The 23,317-nt window shown below is 43.6% G+C and overlaps 1 protein-coding gene across 11 annotated transcripts in view; it reads right to left on the reverse strand.

Moving 5' to 3' along the window:
- The window catches only part of CNOT1 (CCR4-NOT transcription complex subunit 1), an 89,359-nt gene that overhangs the window by 57,495 nt on the left and 8,547 nt on the right, over positions 1 to 23,317 (reverse strand). For all 11 annotated transcript variants that reach the window (XR_016225012.1, XR_016225011.1, XM_051846836.3 and 8 more), the window contains exons 2-7: positions 11,213 to 11,488; positions 3,283 to 3,390; positions 2,644 to 2,742; positions 1,986 to 2,054; positions 1,842 to 1,896; positions 656 to 859 (exon numbers count right to left, since the gene is read on the reverse strand). Coding sequence is in view for 9 of the 11 variants with exons in the window: in XM_051846836.3 (XP_051702796.1) it covers positions 656 to 859; positions 1,842 to 1,896; positions 1,986 to 2,054; positions 2,644 to 2,742; positions 3,283 to 3,390; positions 11,213 to 11,314 (637 nt within the window). In the remaining 2 variants the exon portion in view is untranslated. The remainder of the gene's footprint in view (positions 1 to 655; positions 860 to 1,841; positions 1,897 to 1,985; positions 2,055 to 2,643; positions 2,743 to 3,282; positions 3,391 to 11,212; positions 11,489 to 23,317) is intronic.

A 23,317-nucleotide genomic window follows, 5' to 3' on the forward strand; every position in this document is an offset into this window, starting at 1 on the left:
GTAGGCCGGCACCGCGGCTCACTAGGCTAATCCTCCGCCTTGTGGCGCCGGAACTCCAGGTTCTAGTCCCGGTCGGGGCGCTGGATTCTGTCCCGGTTGCCCCTCTTCCAGGCCAGCTCTCTGCCGTGGCCCGGGAGTGCAGTGGAGGATGGCCCAGGTGCTTGGGCCCTGCACCCCATGGGAGACCAGGAGAAGCACCTGGCTCCTGCCATCGGATCAGCACGGTGCGCAGGCCGCAGCGCGCCAGCCGCGGCGGCCATTGGAGGTTGAACCAATGGCAAAGGAAGACCTTTCTCTCTGTCTCTCTCACTATCCACTCTGCCTATCAAAAAAAAAAAAAAAAAAAAAAAAAAAAAAAAAAAACAGCAAATGTAGTCTCTTTACTAAGGAGGGAAAACTGCATGGAAATATGCTAAGTTTATCTGTGATTATATTAATATAAAAAGATCACTAGTGAACTTACCTTCCTTTTATGCCTTTTCTGTAATGAGCCTTATCACTTCCATATTTTAAACCATAAAAGTCTCTTCCTTAGAAATTATAAACATTAAAACAGGAATGTAAATCACTGTCTTCACTTATATACTAACACACTTTTGTCACATGTTTATGATTACCCAAGGAAATAATCTATTATGACAAGTATTTCCTTTACCTCTGCGCAGTGTCTTCAGAAATGCGTCTATCTGTTCCTGTCCAACCCCAAAGGCTCCCTTCTGCCCAAAAAGGAGATGGGAGAGGAGGAGGTGTAGAACCTCTATTGCTATATCTTGGAAGCCACCTTCTTGATTTCCACTGACGTCTGCGTCAATGTAGGAACGCAGAAGATCTGGAAGCTTCTGTTTGATAAACTGGGCAGCTGAAGTAAACCAAAAATTACAGGTTATTTTTGCACAACAGCAAAAAGTCACATACTGTCAAAATATGGATGATACCCTGTTCATTCAACAACTCAACCTTTACCACTTCAATGCTTTCATTCATAGCTCTAGAGATAAATTGCCAAGGACTAAGGGAAAGGCAAAATGGAGAGTTGTTCAATAGGACAATTTTATTCTGAAACACAAAAAGCTCCAGGGGCAGGGATTAAGTTGCCACTGGGGACGTCCACATCCCACATCAAAATGCCAGTTCTAGTCCCAGCTTCTCTGCTTGATTCAGCCTCCTGCTAATGATGTGGGAAGCAGCAGATGATATGCCAAGTAACTGGGTTCTAGCCACCCACATCTGAGAACCTGGTTGGGAATTCCTGGCTCCCAGGTTTTGGCCTGGCTCAAGCCCAGCTGTTGCAGGCCTTTGGGGAATGATCTGTAGATGAATGATACCTCTTTCTTTCTATGAATCTTTCAAGTAAATAAAGTCTTAAGTTCCCAAGATGTCATACAACAATGTGAATATAGACAATACTAAGTAACTATATGCTTAAAAATGATTATGAGCTGTAATAGTATGTGTTTAGTCTAGCAATTAGGACATGCTTATCCCACATTAGAGTTAGAATTCCTGACTTTGGCTCCTGAATCCAACTTCCTGCAAATGCAGAACCCTGGGAGACAGTCATAACATCTCAAGTGATTCCCTGCCATCCATGTGGGAGACCTAGATTGAGTTCTTGGCTCCTAGTATTACCTTCTATCCCAACTGCTGTGAGTAGTTGGGGAAGTGAACCAATGGGTAGGAGCTATCTATTACTGTCTGTCCTCCTGTTTGTTTTTTACCTCTCAAATAAAAATTTTTAAAGGAAAACAATTTAAACAAAACATGGTGACACAAGATTCAAAAGTGCATGCGTTTTAAAGAGTCTCACTTCAACATAGATTTTTAAGGGAAAAAGGACTTACCAAAACCTCTGAGATCTGAACTTGAAGAATTCAAGAGGGCAAGGCCAAAAATTACCTGAAACAAGCAGTAGTTGGATTGACCAAAGTGTTCAAATGGCTGTTTTTAAATTCTAGTTTTGCTTGCACTTTTCTGAATTTACTTACCTCTTGCACTTTGCTTAACTTGAGAACTTTACTCAGCTGGGCAAATAAGTGGGGTGCAGGCTTTAAACTCTGAAATGAACCAAATTTTACTTTACTTTAAATCATCATCTCAATTTTGAAAGTTGTTTAAAGAATCTGTTCATTCAATTAAGAACTATATATGAATGACATGGTTTTACTGTCAAATGAACTGCTTTAAAGACATCCCAGAGTACCTATTAGAAATTTTGAAATTAAGACATAATATTGGGGTCATACTGTGACACAGCAGGTTAAGCTAATGCTTTCGACACCAGCATCCTATACTGGAGCTCTACTTTCAATCCAACTCCCTGTTAAGGTGCTTGAGAAACTAGCAAGAAGACAGCCCAAGTACTTCGCACCTTGCCATCCATGTGGGAGGCCCAGATGGAGTTACAGCCTCTTGGCTTCAGCCTGGCCCAGTGTCAGTTGTCACAGCCATTTGAGTAGTGAACAGTCAATGGAAGATATTGTGTGTGTGTGTGTATGCGTGCGTGTGTGAGAGAGAGAGACTGTCAAATAAATATACAAATCTTTTTTAAAAAGACATAATATTATGAAATCACAGCATAGGGCCTTTAAAGAAAGCCTAACAAGAGATCACATTATTAGATTAATAAAAAAAAGTAATACCAACCTTCTGATAGTGCAAAGGATTATCAATGGCATAGGACAGCGTCGAGATAAAGTTTGGCTTTGTAATCAGCGACGCACACTCCTGAATCAGAAACTGAGTCTTTAAAAATAAAAAAATGAATTTATTAATCAATAACCATCAGCTCACCCAAATGGAAGCGGAGATTCTCAGAATACTGAAGTACTATATTCATTTATTATTTATTATCAACATCAGCTCATTTAAAATCCCATTAAACCACTTACAGTCTATTGGCAACTGTTAAACCAAACTTTCACAAAATAGGGCCAACTGAGAGAAGTACTGCAGCAAAGAACATGACAAACTATGACCAGATTGAGAATCAAGTCATAGACTCAATCCAGAACATATGCTCTCCTCCCTGCCTTAAGCACTTGTAAAGCAAGATAGCCTCACTCCTTCTCCCTTCAGGCAGGTCCAACTCTAACTTAACTACAATCGTCTGCCACAAGGCAAAAAAGGGAAAGACAGGAAAAGGGTAATACCATTTAGCCACTCAGGTAAGGTCTTTATAGATGCTATTTTGTATTTATGGCTTGCTACATACACCATGTTCAAAATTCCAATTGACTGAACAACAAAATCTAAATGGACATTTACTCTATAAGGTCCAAATACCTGATGGAAATCTTTGCCACTACTTTTACCATCGCCACTGAAATCCACATGCGAAAATAGGCAGCGTAATAAATGCCTGTCTGCCTCAGGACCGTGCCGATTCACAATCTAAAAAGAACAGAAATATTAAATATAAGCAGGATTTAAGGGTTGGGGAAGAGGGCATTAAGAGATTTTAAAAAAATTCAACCTCTAGAGCAAAATTCCAAGTTATATTCATTGTTCATTCTGAAATAAGAATTACTGAATTAGAGGTATATTTTATAATCAAAAATCTAGATAAGTTATAGTCTCTAACCCAAAGGATAAAAATTAAAATAACAACAAAACCATGAACTTCGGTGAACATTTACAGCCAAAAACATCAAATAGCATAAGCAATGTATATTAAGAATACAAAGCGACAATTTACATTGCTTGCTTTCTCTCTGCTAATACAACTATGACAATACATAGCCTTTATGGCCAGCCCTACTTGAAGCTACCAACAATTATACCTTGCTTCAGAGATTCAAATGCTGCTCTTGAGCTTCATTTAGAATCTTGGTGTTCCTAAATTTATCAATGTTTACATCTGCTATCCCCCCTTGCACAAAGCTCCAAATAACTATAGATGGTTTCCTCTCCCACAGTGAAGCCTTTGTAATAACCATCTCTAAAATACTTCCATCACCTCTTACCCTGCTTTTTCTACATACCTCTTACCACTATCCAATCATTTCTGCTTATTGTTAAGTTGCAACCTGTGAAGCTGTATCAACTTCTGTACATCTAGTATAGAAGAGCAATTAGCCCACTGCTATATACAGAGTAACTACATTTATTATATGCCACATGAATAAACAAAATATTTGCCGGCGCCGCGGCTCAATAGGCTAATCCTCCACCTAGTGGCGCCGGCACACCGGGTTCTAGTCCCAGTCGGGGCGCCGGATTCTGTCCCGGTTGCTCCTCTTCCAGGCTAGCTCTCTGCTGTGGCCTGGGTGTGCAGTGGAGGATGGCCCAAGTGCTTGGGTCCTGCACCCCATGGGAGACTAGGAGAAGCACCCGGCTCCTGCCTTCCAATCAGCGCGGTGCACTGGCCACAGCGCGCCGGCCGTGGCGGCCATTGAAGGGTGAACCAACGGCAAAGGAAGACCTTTCTCTCTGTCTCTCTCACTATCCACTCTGCCTGTCAAAAAATTTAAAAAAATTTAAAAATAATAAAAAAATATTTAACTACCTACTTTTGGCAATACATCCTACTGGGCTTCCATGGTTTTATCTTCGTCAACTCTGCCAAAATCTGTCCCCAAGGACAAGGCAGACGCTTAAAATAGACTTCACAAGGATAATAGTCTATTCAACAGTCTATGAATCTAGACCTAACTCTAAAGTCCATACTCTTCCTATAATACAATTATGTAAAAGCTGGCTACATCATTTATCTATTTTCCCCATCAAGGAAAATGAGAATTAAAGAAGACCACTGTTCCCTAGGCATCTGGAAGTTAGAATATATGTCATCAGATAATGAGTAAGAGTATCTGTATCCTGGGGCCAGCATTGCAGCATGGTACATTAAGCAGGCATTCCATGTGGGTATTGGTTCCAGTCCCAGCTGCTCTACTTAAGTTCCAGCTCCCTGCTAATGAACCTAGGAAAGCAATGAAGAATGCATTGCCCAAGTGCTTGATCCTCTGCCATCCACACGGGAAATCCAGATGAATCACCTGGCTCTTAGTTTTAGCCTGGCCTAGTCACAGCTGTTGCAGCAATTTGGGTAGTGAACCAACAGATGGAAGATTTCTGTCTACCCCAACCCTCCACCTCTTTATCTCTCTTTCAAACTAATAAAATAAATCCTTAGGGGATTAGGAATATCTGCATCTCTAAAGATTATTGTGAACAACCCCATAATGCACTGCATTTGAGGGATCCTAACATTGCTTAAATTACAAAACTGCAAGAACTGTCCTGTGCTATCCCCTACAATGTAGAAAACTTTTTTTTTCTTTTAAGATTTATTTATTTGTTTGAAAGCCACCAGAGTTACAGAGAGGCAGAGGCAGAGACGTCTTCTATCTGCTGGTTCACTCCCCAAATAGCTGCAATGGCCAGAGCTGCACTGATTTGAAGCCAGGAGCATGGAGCTTCTTCCACATCTCCCAAGTGGGTGCAGGGGCCCAGGCACTTGGGCCATCTTCCATTGCTTTCTCAGGCCATTCATTAGCAGAGAGCTGGATCGGAAGTGGAACAGCCAGGACTTGAACCAGTGTCCATATGGGATGCTGGCACTGCAGGCAGCAGCTATACCCACTAAACCACAGTGCCTGCGCCGAACACATTTTTAAATGTTCATTTATTTGGAAGGCCAAGTGACAGAGAGAAAGAGACAGAAAGAGATCTTCCATCTGTTTGTTCTCTCCCTAAATGTCTGAAAAAGCTCAAGGTTAGCTAGGCTAAAATCACAAGGCTGACCTCCATCCACATCTCCCATGTGTATGGCAAGGGCCCAAGTTACACAGACTATCTTCTACTGCTTTTCCAGGTAAATTAGCAGGAAGCTGGATAGAAAGCCATGCAGCTGGACTCCAAAAGGCACTCTGGTTCAGAATTCTGGAGTTCAAAGTGGTGGCTTAACCCACTGCACCATAATGCAGACCCTGAACATATTATCTTAAAGAGGCAATTCAAATTATGAATAGAATTACCAATGACCTAACCAGATCTCCTCAAAAGCACAATCTGGCCCAACAAACTGTTGCTGAGTACATGCAAGGCACTAACCTGGGTGTCTTAAATGTAGCACATCTGACAGATTCCAAACTCTCACCAAGTGAAGCAGGCATTTAGCCAACTGATTAGCTGGCATATATTCCACATCAGAGTACCTGGGTTCAATTCCTGGTTGTGGCTCAGGTTCCTACCAATATGGGAGAACTTGAGTTCTCAGCTCCCAGCTTCAGCTGTCCAGCTCCAGCCCAGTTCCCTCCTTTAAGACATTTGGGGAGCCAACCAGCATACAGAAATGTACTCATCCTCTGACTCTCAAAAAAAAAAAAATAAAATATTCAAACTGTCTTTATGGGAACTGGGGGAAGGGAGGGAACCTTAATGTGATCAAACTTTAAATCTGGCTAATCAATTTACAGAAAAGACAAGAGATACAGTGACATGTTAAATATCACTCTTGGGAGTTGCTGCTGTACAGGTTAACCTGCTTTCAACACCCACACTGCATATGACTGTGCAGATCCAACTCCCTGCAAACATACCTGGAAAGGCTGCAGAGGATTGCCCAAATCGTTGGGCCCCTACCACTCACTCACATAGGAGACCTAGTTGAAGATCTTGGCTCCTGACTTCTGCTTAGTGCAGATATAGCTGTGGCAGCCATGTGTAGAGTGAACCAGTTGGGGCCGGAACTGTGGTGCAGTGGGTTAATGCCCTGGCCTGAAGTGCCGGCATCGCATATGGGCGCCGGTTTGAGACCCGCCTGCTCCACTTCAGATCCAGCTCTCTGTTATGGCCTGGGAAAGCAGTAAAAGATGGCCCAAGTCCTTGGGCTCCTGCACCCACCCACGTGGGAGACCTGGAAGAAGCTCCTGGCTCCAGATCGGCGCAGTTCCAGCCATTGTGGCCAATTGGGGAATGAACCATAGTATGGAAGAACTCTTTCTCTCTCTAATGCTTTCAAATAAATAAATCAATCTTTTAAAAAAAGTGAAGCAGTCAATAAAAGATCAATCTTTCTTTTTCTCACGCTTTGTCTTTCAAATAAATTTAAAAAATCGTTTTATGAAAATCCATTCTAGGGATGTAACCAGCGAAATCTAGACTGGATAAACAATCTGATTTCTTCAATAAAGTAACTATAAAAAAACAGGGAGGGACGAGGCCTGCGCTGTGGCACAGATTAATCCTCTGCCTGCAGCATCAGCATCCCGTACGGTTGTCGGTTCTAGTCCCGGCTGCTCCTCTTCCGATCCAGCTCTCTGCGATGCACTGGAAAAGCAATGGAAGATGGCACAAGAGTCTGGGACCCTGCACCCGCATAGGAGACCCGGAAGAAGCTCTTGGCTTCATATCAGCCCAGCTCCGGCCACTGTAGCCACTTAAGGAGTGAAGCTACAGATGGAAGACCTCTCTCTGTGTCTCTCTCTCTCACTGTCTGTAACTTTATCTCTCAAATAAATAAAACCTTTGTAAAAAAAAATAATAAAAAACACATAGGGAGGGAAGACTGGATTTTACAGAAATTTAGTAAGATCTAATACGTCAGGTTAGTTTTATTTGGATCATTAATTCAAGCCAACTGTTAAAATATTTTTTAACATAAGGCAAGGTGGTTTTGTAGAATTTGATGTTTAGTAATTACTGTCTTGTAAAAAAAAAAAAAAACTAGAGAAATAAATGAAATTATGTCTGAGATCTGCTTGAAAACAATTAAGAGGAATGAGCTTAGCTATGACTAAAATGAAACTAGACAGATGCCTGTGTTGTGATGCAGTGGATTAAACCATTAGCATGTCCTATCAGAGTGCAGGTTTGAATTCTGGCTGCTCTGCTTCAGATCTGGCTCCTTGCTAATGCACCGGATTAGCTAATGCACAAGGATGGTCCAAGTACTTGGACCCCTGTCACTCATGTATGAGACCTAGATGAAGTTTTGGCTTCTGCCTGACCCACTCCTAGCCACTGTGGTCATTTGGGGAGTGAACCAGCAGAGAGATGATGTGTCTCTGTCTCTTTGCCTTTCATACAAATCTTTGGGAAAAAAAAAAAAACTTCTGCAGTACAATTAATCAAAGCCATTTCAAATAAATAAACTCCATAAGCATACATTCCTGTAGATATTTCAAACTACCACTGAAACAATACTACTTGAAAAGAAAAAAGTCACAAACATGATAATTCCAAAAATTAAAATTATACATTAGTAGGGCCGGCATTGTGGCACAGCAGGTTAAGGCCATATGGGTGCTGGTTCGTACCCCGGCTGCTTCACTTCCCATCAGTTCTCTGCTAATTTGCCTGGGAGAGCAATGAAGATGTCCCAAATCCTTGGGCCCCTGCACCCATGTGGGAGAAGCGGATTCCTGGCTTTGGCCTGGCCCAGCCCTAGCTGCTGCAGTCATTTGGGGAGTGAACCAGCAGATGGAGGATCTCTCTCTTCAGCTCTGCCTTTCAAATAAGTAATTCTTAAAAAACCAAAATTACCCATTACAACAAAATTATCCAACAGAACAGCTGTTCAAGGTTACATTTTCTAGGAATATTTCCTACAAATATACTAGCAGAAACATGTGAGAAATGATCTAATAGCACTAATGAGAGGAAAAGAAATTTTACCAGCCTAACGTTGTTATCAGTTATGTAAAGCATTATTTATCCAAACAATGGCTTACTATGCTGCCACGAAGAATGGACAAGCTCCTCATATGTGTATAAAGAACTATTTCCAACATATGTTAAGTTTAAAAAATAAAAAATAAAAAAAACAGTGTATATCACACACCATTCACACAGAAAAAGGATGGGAGGGGCTAGCACTGTGGCATAGGAAAGGGAGCTAAACTTGATTGTGATGCCTATGAGAGTGCTGTTCCTTGAGAGTTCTGACTGCTCAACTTCCAATCCTGCTCCCTCTGCCTGGAAAGGCAGAGAATGACAGCCCATGTACTTGGGCTTCCACCCACATAGCCACCCTGGCTTCGGTCTGACCTAGCATAGCTCTTGCAGCCATTCAGGGAGTGAGCCAGCAGATGGAAGATGTCTTTCTCTCTGTCACTCTGCCTTCCAAATTACACATAATTATGGGGTACTCTGTGATGTCTTCTAACATGTACACATTGTATCATGTCCAAACAGAACAAATGCATTTATTTCTTTAAGCATTTAACACCTTTTTATAATGAATATATCCAAAATCTTATGTTCTAGGATTTAGTAGAGAAATAAACAGTATATTTATATAATCTATAGTCATACCATTGTGAAACAGAACCCCAAAACTCCTTACTCATATCTACCTATAACCTAGTATGTCACTCAACCTTTCCCCAGTCCCACCTTCCCCCTAATCCCAGTCTCTAGTAACCATTATATTTTGAATTTCTATGAGATCATCTATTTTTTAGGCTTAACGTATGATCCACTTGACTTAAATATGAGGAAGAGATATAAACACTAACTGGTATATCAAAGTATACTGTTTAATTTCCATAAACACTGAATATATGTTCCACAAGTCAAACCTACATGCAAAAATACTCATTTTAAAAGACTTGGGGCCAGGGCTGGCACTGTGGCATTGAAGCCTATGCATCCACCTGCAGTGCCAGCATTCCATTTGGACGCAGGTTCAATTCCTGGCTGCTCCACTTCCCAATCCAGCTATCTGCTAATGCGCCTGGGAAAGCAACAGAAGATAGCGCAAGTCCTTGGGTCCCTGCAACCACATGAGAGACCGAGAAGAAGCTCCTGGCCATTGAGGCCATTTGGGGAGTGAACCAGTAGATGGAAAATATCTTTCTTTCTTTTTCTCTTTCTTTCTTTCTCTTTCTCTCCTTGTTTCACTGTATCTCTACCTTTCAAATAAATAAGTAAATCTTTAAGAAAGGAAAAAAAAAATTGGGGGCCAAAGATTCAAATAGTGTTTCTCCAAAAATATGCAAACAAACTCAAGAAAAAAATGTTCAGCACATCAGCAATAAATCAAGACTAAGAAGACACCACTTCATATACATTAGCATGGTTAAAAACAAAAAGGAAAGTGTTAATAAGGATGAGGACAAACTAAAACTCAAACACAGCTCCTGAAAATGAGAAATCATGCAGTGCAGAAGAAAAGTCCCTCAGTTACTCAAAATGTTACAGAGCTACCATTCTTAGGTAAATAATCACCAGAATTAAAAGCAAACACACAAAACCTTATAATCAAATTTTGATAGTAGCAATTTTTATTAAAAAAAGGGAGGGGGGGCAGCACTTTGGCACAGTAGGCTAAGCCTCTGCCTGCAGCACTCGCATCCCATATGGGCACTGGTTCATGTCCCGGCTGCTCCTCTTCTGATCCAGCTTTCTGCTTATGGCCTGGGAAAGCAGTGGAAGATGGCCCAAGTGCTTGAGCCCCTGCACCCACATGGGAGACATAGAAGAAGCTCTTTGCTTCAGATCGGCTCATTTCTGGCTGTTGTGGGGAGTGAACCAGTGGATGGAAGACCTTTCTCTCCATCTCTCCCTCCCTTTCTGTAGCTCCACCTCTCAAATAAATAAAATCTTTAAAAAAAAAAAAAAAAAGGAAAGAAAACTTAAATACTAATTGATAAACAGATAAAGTATGTAGCAATAAAAATGAAATACTGACACATGCTACAACATGGATGAACCTTACAAACATTAGGTTGGGTGGGGGCCAGCGTCATGGCATAGTGGGTTAAGCCACCACCTGCAATGCCAGCATTCCACATGGGCACCAGTTCATGTCCCAGCTGTTCTACTTCCAAGCCAGCTCCCTACTACTAATGGCCTGGGAAAAGGAGTGGAGATGGCTCAAGTATTTGGGTTCCTGCCAACCACGTGAGACACAGATGAAGCTCCTGGCTTTGGTCTGGCTCAGCAGTTACCTGCAGAGTGAACTAGCAGATGAAAGATCCCTGTCTCTCCCTCTCTACAACTCTTTCAAGATAAATAAATATTCTTAAAATTAGGTTAAGTGAAAGAGGGCAGATACAAAAGACCATATATGGTATGACTCCATTAATATAAAATGTCAAGAACAGGCAAATCCACAAAAGCAGAAGGTAGATTAGTGGTAGCCAGGGGCTAGAGAGACAGCAGTGCTTGTTAATTAACTCTCATGACACCTACCCAATTAAGTTTCCAGCTTTCTTTCCACTGCATACTCACTCATTTCTTAAACAGTAACTTTAACTAGTTTACTTACGTGCTGTATTTCCTGCTGGCTGGCTCGGTAGTTTTTCTTGGTTAAATTGTCCACCAGGTAGCTGATTTGAGACAAGGCCAGCGAGAGCGAGTCAAGATTCATTGCTGGTTGGGGCGGAAGCAGGCGGCCGAGCCCGGCGCAAAATCACCATTATTCCCCTTTAGTCACCTCAGAGGCAGGTTAATGCTTTCTTTGTAATTAGGCTATATCTGGCGTCTGTACAATATCCTCAGTTCTTCTTTACCAGGAGTCTTACTCTGTTATGAAACATGGCACCTGATTAAAAAAAAAAAAAAATACATTTTAAATTAGGCAAAGAGGAAGTTAAATAATCTTCATTTGATTTCACATCCAAAATGCTGCTAAAAATATTTTTAAAATAAGAGATCTCAATCAAGATAAATCATGCCAAGTTTCAAAGTTAAACAGGTTAACTTTTCATTTTTAACAAGACAACTAGAAGTATTTTTTTAGAGTTCAAAATGATAACTATACCCTTTGAAAGCACTTAATTAAGGAAAGGATTTCTGGAAAGGAATATCTGCCTTATATTTTCCAAGCTATTTACTACCTATCTATTCATTAACTCCTTAGGTTACTGCTTCACTATCAGTTTGGTCTAGAAATTGTGCCTAATGATATATTTTGGGTATCTGAATGATCTGGGGGGGGGGGGCAGGTAGAGTTAGACAGTGAGAGAGAGACAAAGAGAAAAGTCTTCTTTTTTTTCCATTGGTTCACCCCCCAAATGGCCGCTACGGCTGGTACGCTGCAACTGGCACACTGCGCCAATCCAAAGCCAGGGAGCCAGGTGCTTCCTCCTGGTCCCCCATGCGGGTGCAGGGCCCAAGGACTTGTGCCATCCTCCACTGCTTTCCCGGACCACAGCAGAGAGCTAGATTGGAAGAGGAGCAACCGGGACAGAATCTGGTGCCCCAACCAGGACTAGAACCCGGGGTGCTGGCACCGCTGGCAGAGGATTAGCCAAGTGAGCCGCTTGCGGCGGCCTGAATGGTTGATTTTAAGGCCACTAAGAATTCCAGAAGCAAGACTCTTTCCTGCATTGCTGAAACTTTTTTAGGAGTTTTCAAAAAGGGTAGCTCAAACCACCAAAGCTAAAACGACAAGATAGTTAACAACTTATCTCTAACTGAGGTCCAGAGTACCATGTTTATAACAAAAAGACAAATGTACAAAAGCCCATCTCTAACAACTCGGGGGGGGGGGGGGGGCAGGCATTATGGAGCAGTGGATTAAGGTGCTGCTAATCAGAGTACTGTAGTTCCTGCTACTCAGCTTGGATTCTTGCTAAAGCATCCTGGCAGGCGGTGGATGATGGCTCAAGTGCCTACACCCCTAGCATCCATGTGGAAGATACAAATGGAGTTCCAGGCTCTTGGCTTCCACTTGGCCCAGTCCTGGCTTTATGGCCATTTGAGGAGAAAAACAACAGATAGAAGACATCTCTTTCTCTCTCTCTGTCTCTGTCACTGTCACTGTCACTCTATCTTTCAAATAGATGAAATACTTAAAAACTTCTAAAAATTTTTTAAAAATATGAAGAAAAGCTGGCACCACTCTCAGTAGGCTAATTCTCTGCCTGCGGCGCCAGCACCCTGGGTTCTAGTCCCGGTCGGGGCACCAGATTCTGTCTGTGTTGCTCCTCTTCCAGTCCAGCTCTCTGCTGTGGCCCAGGAGTGCAGTGGAGGATGGCCCAGGTGCTTGGGCCCTGTACCCGCATGGGAGACCAGGAGAGGCACCTGGCTCCTGGCTTTGGATCGGCATGCTGAGCTGGCCGCAGCGCACCAGTTGAAGCGGCCATTGGGGGGGTGAACCAACGGAAAAAGGAAGGAAGACCTTTCTCTCTGTCTCTCTCACTGTCCACTCTGCCTGTCCAAAAAAAAAAAAAAAAAGAAGAAGAAGAAGAAATAATTCAGTAGAGCTGGATAAACTGGTGCATAGGATATCTGTATCTCATATGGGAGTGCATGGGTTCGAGTCCCACCTCTGCTTCCAAACCAGCTTCTCACACTAACGCCAAGTGGAAAGCAGAGATTAATGGCCCCAAATATTTAGGTTCCTAACATTCAGTCAGGAATGGAATTTCTGGCTTCTGGCTTCAGCCTGGCCCAGCCCAAATTATTGCTAGCATTTGGGGAGTGGACAGTGGATAGATCTCTTTCCCTCTATCATTCTTTCAAATAAATAAACCTATGGTTTTTTTTAAAAGCCCATTAGGAAGGGTGTTTAGACCTTCTGACAGTTTCTCAACACTAGACAAAGACTACAATTTTTTAAATTTCATAGGAAATGTATATTATAGAAAAATTACATATGGATTTTAAAATGTTTTACAGGAAAATACATATTGTGAAAATATAAATTACAGGAGCTAGTGTCATGCTGCAGTCAGTTAAGATGCCACCAGCTATGCTGGTATCTCATATGGGCACTGGGCATTTGCTGGGTTTGTGGGGCATTTGGGGTTTATGTCCCAGTTGCACCAGTCCCCTGGTATCGACTGGGAAAGCAGCAGAGGATGGCCCAAGCACTGGCCCTGCACCCACACGGGAGACCTGGATGGAGTTCCAAGCTCCTGGATTCAGCCTGGGCCAGTTCTCACTGTTACGGCCTCAATGTTACTACTTTGGGGCGTGTACCAGTGGATTTCAGAGACAGCCTCTCTGTAACTCTGCCTTTCAAATAAATAAATAGTTTTTAAAGAGACTTCAGATCAGATCAGCTCTGGCCGTTATAGCGATTTGGGGAGTTAAAAGACCTCTCTGTCTCTGCCTCCCTCTGTAACTCTGCCTTTCAGATAAATAAAAATAAATCTAAAAAAAAAAAAAAAAAAAAAACACACAAAAAAAACACTGTCCCTTAAAATATTACTGACTCAAGAACTCAAAGGAAATTGAAAAAGAAATTTGAGTATCCTTTATCATAGTAAAAAAAGAAGGAAAAAAGGCAGTAAAAATAAATTAGGGGCCAGCACTATGGCGCAGCAGGTTAAGCTGCTTTCTGCAGTGCCAGCATCCTGTATGGGTGCTGGGAGTCCTAACTGCTCCATTTCCAATCCATCTCCTTGATAATACACCCGGGAAAGCAGCAAAGGATGGCCCAAGTGCTTGGGCCCCTGCACTCATGTGGGAGACCTGGAAAAAACTCCTGGCTTCAGCCTGGCCCATAACCAGCAGTTGCAGCCATTTGGGAAGTTAACCAAGGGATGGGAAGATCTCTCTTTCCACCTACCTACCTACCTACCTATCTCCCTCCCTCCCTCTAACCCTGCCTTTCAAATACATCTTTTAAAAAAATTTTTTTTTAATATTTTCTCTCTGTCTCTTTCACTGTCCACTCTGCCTGTCAAAAAAAAAATTTTTTTTTAAATAAATTATAAGTGAACCAAAACCACAAATAGCCACTTAGATTTGCTATTATCAAGACAAAAGGTAAATGCTGATAAGGATATGGAGAGAAGAGAACCTCTGAATGTGGGAATGTGAATTAGTACAGCCATTGTAGAAAAAACTTAAAAGTCCCTCAACTAAAACTCAACCTATCACATGATCCAGCAATCCCAACACTGGCTATATATAAAGGTGACACTCTGAAGGTGCTAACATTTGCAGTTCCATGTTTATTACAAACTATTCACAATAGCCAAGAAATGGAAACATGGATGTGTATTATGGTCCGGCAGATAAGATGCTTCTTGGGAAGCCTGCATCCCATATCCGAATAGCAGGAAAAACAACCCAAGTACTTGGTCCCTGCTATTCCAAATGGAGTTCCTAAGCTGGAGGGGGAGGGGGAGGAGGAAAGGGGGGAGGGAGAGGGTCTTCCATCGAAGGTTCACTCCCCACATTGCCACAACGGCTGGAGTTGAGCCAATCCGAAGCCAAAAGCTAGGAGCTTCTTCTGGGTCTCCCACATGGGTTTCAGAGGGCCAAGCACTTGGGCCATCTTCCACTGCTGCTCAGGTCATAAGCAGAGAGCTGGATAGAAAAAGGAGGACCAGCTGGGACACGAACTGGCATCCATATGGAATGTGGCACTGCAGGAGGAGGCTTAGCCTACTATGCCACAGCTCTGCACCACCCCCACTTTATTTTAATGGAAACAACCTAAGTGTCTATCAACTGATGAATAAAGAAAATATTTTAAAATGTGGTATAAAATACACAGTGGAATACTATTCAGCCATTAAAATGGATGAAATCTTGCCAACTGCAACACAGATGAAATTGGAAATTATTAAGTAAAATAAACCAAGTACAGAAAGACAAATACCACATGATCTCACGTATGCAATCAAAAACTGATCTCAGAGATGGTGGCTGCCAGAGGCTGAGGACAGAAGGGGAATGGGACAGCTGGGAACAGACTGACAAGTACAAAGTTATAATAAAAACACAGTGAAAAAGTTTGGATGTTCTACTACACGGTAGGGTGACTAACTTGCTATACATTTCTCAACAAAAAAATGTATGCTCAATTTTTTACCATAAGGAAATGTTTAATATGTGAAGAGATAGACATGTTTACCTTGACTGGACATTATGCAATGTGCACACCTCTCAGAGTATCACATGTTACCCATAAATATGTACCAGTTTTATGTGCCAATTGAAAGTTTGCAAAATTTTGGGACAGACACTGTGGCACAGCAGATATGTACGCCACTGCTTAGGATGCTTGCATTCCTTATCAAAGTACAGACTTCACTCCCAGCAACCTCATTTCCAATCCAGCTTCCTGCTAATGCACCAGAGAAGCCAGGAGATGGCGCAAGTACTTTAGGTTCCTGTCGCCTGGCCCAGATCCAGCTGTGGCAGGCATTTAGGGGAGTAAACCAGTAAATGGAAATCTCATCTCTCCCTTATCATTCTGCCTTTCAATTAAATCTTTAAAAGAAAAAAGCAACATCTATACTAGTAACTCTCAAAGTTCTACCACCCCAAATCTCTCCTATAGTATCCCAATTTGTATCATATGATTTCCTACTCAGTATCTTGAACTCAGCATGTTCAAAAATAAGCTTCTAATTTTATTCCACTTCAATGATGCTACAGGCATGCAAAGCCATCCCCAGAGCTGATGATTTATCTACCCATAATTTACTCCAGCCAAAATCTTGGACTATTCACATTCCTCATAACCAATCTGTCAGAAATTCCTCTTAGCTCTAGCTATGTAACTGGAATCCAACCAATTCTCACCACTTCAATCTATGGTAATCTTAGAGAGACACTTGGATTGGGGCCAGCGCTGTGGCACAGTAGATTAATCCTTCTCCTGTGGCACCGGCATCCCATATGGGCACCAGTTCTAGTCCCGGCTGCTCCTCTTCCAATCCAGCTCCCTGCTGTGGCCTGGGAAAGCAGAATATGGCCCAAGTCCTTGGGCCCTGCACCTGCGTGGGAGACCAGGAAGAAGCACCTGGCTCCTGGCTCCTGGCTTCGGATCAGCGCAGCTCCGACGCTGTGGCCATTGGAGAGTGAACCAGTGGATGGAAGACCTTCCTCTGTTTCTCCCTCTCATTGTCTGTAACTCTACCTCTCAAATAAATAAAATCTTAAAAAAAAAAAAAAAAAGACACCTGAATTACTATGCTAGCCTTCAGACCAGAATGGTCTCTTTTGCTACCCTCACTTCCTACAGTCTATTTTCAACATAACAGAAAAACACTTTTCAAATATAAAAAACTTGGGGCCAGTGTTGTGGCATAGTAGGTAAAGCCACTTCCTGCAATGCCAGCCTCCCATATGGCCACCAATTCAAGTACTGGCTGTTCCACTTCCAATGCAGATCTCTGATAATGGTGTGGGAAAAGCTGCTGAAGATGGCCCAAGTACTTTGCCCCTGCCACCCACATGGGAGATGCCAATGAAGTTCCTGGCCCAGACCTGGCCACTGTGACCATCTGGGCAGAGAACCAGAAAATCGAAGATCTCTCCGATTCCCCTTCTCTCTGTAACTCTTTCAAATAAATAAATCAGTCTTTAAATACACACACATACAACTCATGTCACCCTATGTCCAAAACCTTCCACTTAAGTCTAGACTGCATCTTAAGCACCAGTATTGATGCTCTAATTTGCAGAATGTGTATACATTGCAACACTGTAACACATTGAGCCCTTTCAGTGGCCTAGGAACAGTTTTATTAAATCTAACCACTGATATTCTTCAGGCTTCCTCTTGTCTCCCTTTTTCAGTTCTCTCTCCCTGCTGCTTCTCAAACATACTCCCTCTGTACCAAGAGTTACCTTAGCCTAAAATATTCTTCCTACAGCTACCAACAGTTAACTGTCTCACCAAGTCTTTACTCAAATCACCTTCTCTTTGAAGACCACCATTACTATCTTATGCATAACTCCAACACCCACTCCCCACATCCCTGCCCCCCTCTTCTCCACATCACATCACCTAATGCCCCCTTTACCTCCTTTTCTGTCAGTCTCCCTTTCAAATAAATAAATCAGGGGAGGGGAGAGAGAGGGGATGAAGAAGTTGCTGATGAGCTGATGGAGAAATCTTATTTACCATGTGCTACAGAATATACTCAGGCAGACGAAAATGAGATGGACTGTCCAAGATAATGGCAACAGCGACTGAGAGGTGGGCTCCTGACAAGAATAACTAGGACTCTTGTCTTGTTTCAGTTGCATCCAAAAAAGCTACAATGTCACAATACCAGCCCATAGTCTAACTTTGAAAAAAAAAATTAAAACTTTTTACTGGGGTTGGCACGGTGGCATAGCTGGTAAAGCTGCTGTCTGGAGTGCCAGCATCCCATATGGGCACAGTTCAAGTCCCAGCTTCTCCACTTCCGATCCAGCTCCCTGCTAATTCACCTAGGAAAGCAGTGGGAGGATGGCCCACGTCCTTGGTCTCTTGCACCCATGTGGAAGACCTGGAAGAACCTCCTGGCTTCAGCCTGGCCCATCCCCAGTTGTTGCAGCCATTTAGGGAGTGAAGCAGCAGATAACATTGGATGAAAGATTTCACTCTGTCTCTCCTTCTCTAACTCTGCCTTTCAAATAATCTTTAAAAAAAAAAAAAAAACTTTAAAAAATAACTATAAAAGGCAGATATTATAATGACGGTACATTGATTCTAACAAATCCATCTAAAATGTTGGTTCAATTATTACTATCTTAGTTATAATTACTGTGTATATAATAGGATAATTTATGCCAGCACAATAAACACTAAGTACAATTGTTCTAATTACTAAACATGTTAGTTTATGTAATCCCAGTAACTTCTGAGGAAAATACTATTATCCCAACTTAATAATGACAGCTAATTCAACTTGTGATTAGTAAGCAGACTATTTTTTTTTCTTTTTTTTTTTTTTTTGACAGGCAGAGTGGACAGTGTGAGAGAGAGACAGAGAGAAAGGTCTTCCTTTTGCCGTTGGTTCACCCTCCAATGGCCGCCGCTGCAGCCGGCGCACCGCGCTGATCCGATGGCAGGAGCCAGGATCCAGGTGCTTTTCCTGGTCTCCCATGGGGTGCAGGGCCCAAGCACCTGGGCCATCCTCCACTGCACTCCCTGGCCATAGCAGAGAGCTGGCCTGGAAGAGGGGCAACCGGGACAGAATCCGGCGCCCTGACCGGGACTAGAACCCAGTGTGCCGGCGCCGCAAGGTGGAGGATTAGCCTATTGAGCCACGGCGCCGGCTCAGCAGACTATTTTTTGAGGCCACTACTGTGACACAGCAGGTAAAGCTACTGCCTGCCATTCTGGCGTTCCATATAGGCACTGGTTTGTGTCCTGGCAGCTCCACTTCTGATTCAGCTCCCTGCTAATGGTCTGGGAAAAGCAGCAAGACAGCCTAAGTACTTAGGCCCCTACCACCCATGTGAGACCCTGGCTTCTGGCTTTGACCTGGCCATTGCATTCATCTGGGGAGTGAACCAGCAGTTGGGGAGATTCTCCCTCCCTCCTTCCCTGCCTTCTCTTCCTCCCTCCCTCCCTTGCTAACTCCAACTTTCACATAAATAAAGGAATCTTTAGAAAAAATATTTTAAATTTTAATTTGTTTTATTTTATCTGAAAGGCAGAAAGATAAAAAGGTGTATCTTCCACCTGCTGGTTCACTGTCAACAGCTGGGGACAGGACAGGCCAGGTCAAAGTAAGGAGCCTGGAACGTAATACAGGTATTCCACATGCAGGACAGGCACAAAGTTCCCGAGCGATCACCTGCTACCTCCCAAAGCGCAGAAGGAAGCTACAACTGGGAGGACAGCTGGGACTGGGGTTCAATCCCAGGCACTCCAATAAGATGCAGGTATCCTGAAAGGTATCTGTATCTACTGCACCAAATATTGGCCCCAAGTAAACAGAAAAATTTGGGGGGTTTGGGGAAGGTTTTATTTATTTTATTTGAAAGGCAAAATTACAGAGAGATGGACAGAGATGTTCCATCTGCTGGCTCACTCTCCAAATGGCTGCAAAAGCCAAGTCAAAGCAAGGAGCTTCATTCATGTCTCCCGCACAGGTGGCAGGGACCTAAGCACTTGGGCCATCTTCTGCTGCTTTCCCTGGCACATTAGCAGAGAGCTGGACTGGAAGTGGAGCAGCTGGGACACAAATGGGTGCCTGTATAGGATTACCAGCATTACAGATTGTGGCTTAACTTGCTATGCCACAATGCTGGCCCCAAAAATAATAAAAATTTGAAGACACTGGATAGAGGTAAAATTTTAAAACAGAATCCTGTAGTACAGCTTCAAAATCATTTTGTAGGAGCCTAAATAATTGTTTGAATATCAATTCCTGATATCATTATCTCCAAGAGTTAACGTAAGCATTTTAGGTCTCTAAATCTTCATACTGCTGCTGAGAACACTCAAGAATCATTTTATTTTAAAAGATTTATTTATCCACTTGAAAGTCAGTTACACAGGCCGGCGCCACGGCTCACTAGGCTAATCCTCCGCCTAGCGGCGCTGGCACACCGGGTTCTAGTCCCGATCAGGGCGCCGGATTCTGTCCCGGTTGCCCCTCTTCCAGGCCAGCCCTCTGCTGTAGCCAGGGAGTGCAGTGGAGGATGGCCCAGGTGCTTGGGCCCTGCACCCCATGGGAGACCAGGATAAGTACCTGGCTCCTGCCATCGGATCAGCGCGGTGCGCCGGCCACAGCGCGCTGGCCGCGCTGGCCGTTGGAGGGTGAACCAACGGCAAAAGGAAGACCTTTCTCTCTGTCTCTCTCACTGTCCACTCTGCCTGTCAAAAAAAAAAAAAAGAAAAAGAAAAAGAAAGAAAGAAAGTCAGTTACACAGAGAGAGGAGAGGCAGAGAGCTACAGAGGTATAGAGGTCTTCCATCCGGTGGTTGCTCCACAACTGGCCGCAACGGCAGGAGCTCCGCGGGTCCAAAGCCAGGTGCCAAGAGCTTCTTCCGGGTCTCCCATGCGGGTGTAGGTGCCCAAGCACTTGGGCCATCTTCCACTGCTTTCCAAGGCCATAGCAAGAGCTGGATCGGAAGTGGAGCAGCTGGGTCTCGAACCAGCGCCCATATGGGATGCCGGCACTTCAGGCTAGGGCTTTAACCTGCTGCGCCACAGTGCTGGCCAACAAATCATCTTTAATTCACACCATTTTCATCCAGGAAATGACCACTTCTATGTATTTTTTAGAAGTGTAACTGGGGCAAGCGCTGCGGCATAGTAGGTAAAGCCTCTGCCTGTGGTGCTGGCATCCCATATGGGTATCAGTGAGTCCCAGCTGCTCCACTTCAGATTCAGCTTCCAACGAATGTGCCTGGGAAAGCAGTGGAAGATGGCACTTGGGACCTGTATCCAAGTGGGAGACACGGAAGAAGCTCCCGGCTCCTGGCTCCTGGCTTTAGATTGGCCCAGTTCCACCCATTATGGCCATCTGGGGAATGAACCAGCAGATTGGAAGATCTGTCTGTCCCTCTCTATAACTCTTGCTCTCAAATAAATAAATAAATAAATCTTTAAAAAAAAAAGAGAGAGAGAGAGAAGATGAATCCATAAGAGAATTAAAGAAGATGAATCCACTGAGAATTAAAAAAAAAGGTAACTGAAAACACTACGTATCCATCAGAACACTAAGTAAATCATAAAATGGACTGTGTAATCATTAAGACTACAAATTGGCCAGCGCCGCGGCTCAATAGGCTAATCCTCCACCTTGCGGTGCCGGAACACCAGGTTCTAGTCCCGGTCGGGGTGCCGGATTCTGTCCCGGTTGCCCCTCTTCCAGGCCAGCTCTCTGCTGTGGCCAGGGAGTGCAGTGGAGGATGGCCCAAGTACTTGGGCCCTGCACCCCATGGGAGACCAGAAGCACCTGGCTCCTGCCTTCGGATCAGTGCGGTGCACCGGCCACAGCGTGCCAGCCGTGGTGGCCATTGGAGGGTGAACCAACGGCAAAAGGAAGACCTTTCTCTCTGTCTCTCTCTCTCACTATCCACTCTGCCCGTCAAAAAAAAAAAAAAAAAAAAAAAAAAAAGACTACAAATTATTTTTACAAGATAAATGCTATTAAAGAGGAAAATGCAAGTTATTTAATAGTGATGGTTCGCGTAATTAGGTTGCATATATATCCTTACATGTAGAGTTACTTAGAAACACACTACCTGAAAAGTCAAAGGAAGGAAGGAAAAAAACTTTAATTTTCTGTCAAAATAAAACATTAACTTTCAACAAAATTAGGTCAGTGAAGTTTTGTGTATTCCAAAAATTGTCTAAGCAATCAGTGGATGCTATTCATCTTACTCAAAGAAGAGTTAAGAGATGACCAGAGTGCTGTCCTTAGAAAGGCATACAAGGTTGGGGGCCGGCACTGTGGCACAGCGTGTTACCGCCCTGGCCTGAGGTGCCGGCATCCCCTATGGGTTCCAGGGCGAGGCATGGCTGCTCCACTTCCGATCCAGCTCTCTGCTGTGGCCTGGGAAAGCAGTGGAGAGTGGCCCAGATCCTTGGGCCCTTGCACCCATGTGGGAGACCCAGAAGAAGCTCCAGGCTTCAGACAAAGTTAGGTAAGGAAATTAGGAAGAAAAATAGTCTCAGAAATCAAACAAGTCTTCTGAAAAATAATGAAACCTAGGAGGAACAGTATCCGCAAGAACCCAAGGACAAATATTTGAGAAATGTCCATTTTAGTAAGCAGCCTCCCAAACAGCCTCTAGTGATCTCTGCCTAAGATTTACACTGTCACATATTCCCCTCTCCTGAAGTGTGAGCGAGACTTCCACAAAAGAAAAGTCATTTTTCAAGATTAAATCACGGGACAGCACTGTGACCCAGCAGGTTAACACCCTGGCCTGAAGCGCCAGCATTCCAAATGGGTACTGGTTCAAGACCCGGCTGCTCCACTTCCGATCCTGCTCTCCGCTACATCCAGCCTGGGAAAGCAGCGGAAAATGGCCCAAGTGCTTGGGTCCCTGCACCCGTGTGAGAGACCCAAAGAAGCTACTGGCTCCTGGCTTCGGATCAGCGCAGCTCCGGCCATTGTTGCCATCTGGGGAGTGAACCAGCAGATGGAAGACCTCGCTCTCTGTCTCTCTCTAACTCTACACTCTGCCTGTCAAATAAAATAAATCTTAAAAAAAAAAAAAAAAGATTAAATCACAAGAATTAGAGTGATTTGTCTTGCTTCGTTTGTTCACCTCAGAGCCTGTGCTTTGGGAAGGAAGAAAGCTGTCATGTTTTGAGAAACCGAATGGAGAAGGTAGAATATGGCAATGAACTTTAGTCTCTCCAGTATTTGAAGCCTACCAACTGCCACGTAGGTGAAACCGAAATATCTCCCCACACCACAATCTATAGATGACTGTAGCCTGCATATTATCTTCTTTTAAATAAAAATTTATTTATTTATTTATTTATTTGAAAGGCAGAATTACACAGAAAGAAAGGAGAGGCAGAGAGAAAGAGGTCTTCCATCGGCTGGTTCACTCCCCGATTGGACGCAATAGCCAGAGCTGTACCAATCCAAAGCCAGGAGCTTCTTCCGGGTCTCCCACGCAGGTACAGGGGCCCAGAGTCTTGAGCCATCTTCTGCTTTCCCAGGCCATACCAGAGAGCTGGTTTGGAAGTGAAGCAGCCGGGACTCGAACCAACGCC

This window comes from Oryctolagus cuniculus, chromosome 18 (assembly GCF_051225735.1).
Source record: "Oryctolagus cuniculus isolate XC-2025 breed Fujian yellow rabbit chromosome 18, ASM5122573v1, whole genome shotgun sequence".
Lineage (NCBI taxonomy): Eukaryota > Metazoa > Chordata > Mammalia > Lagomorpha > Leporidae > Oryctolagus > Oryctolagus cuniculus.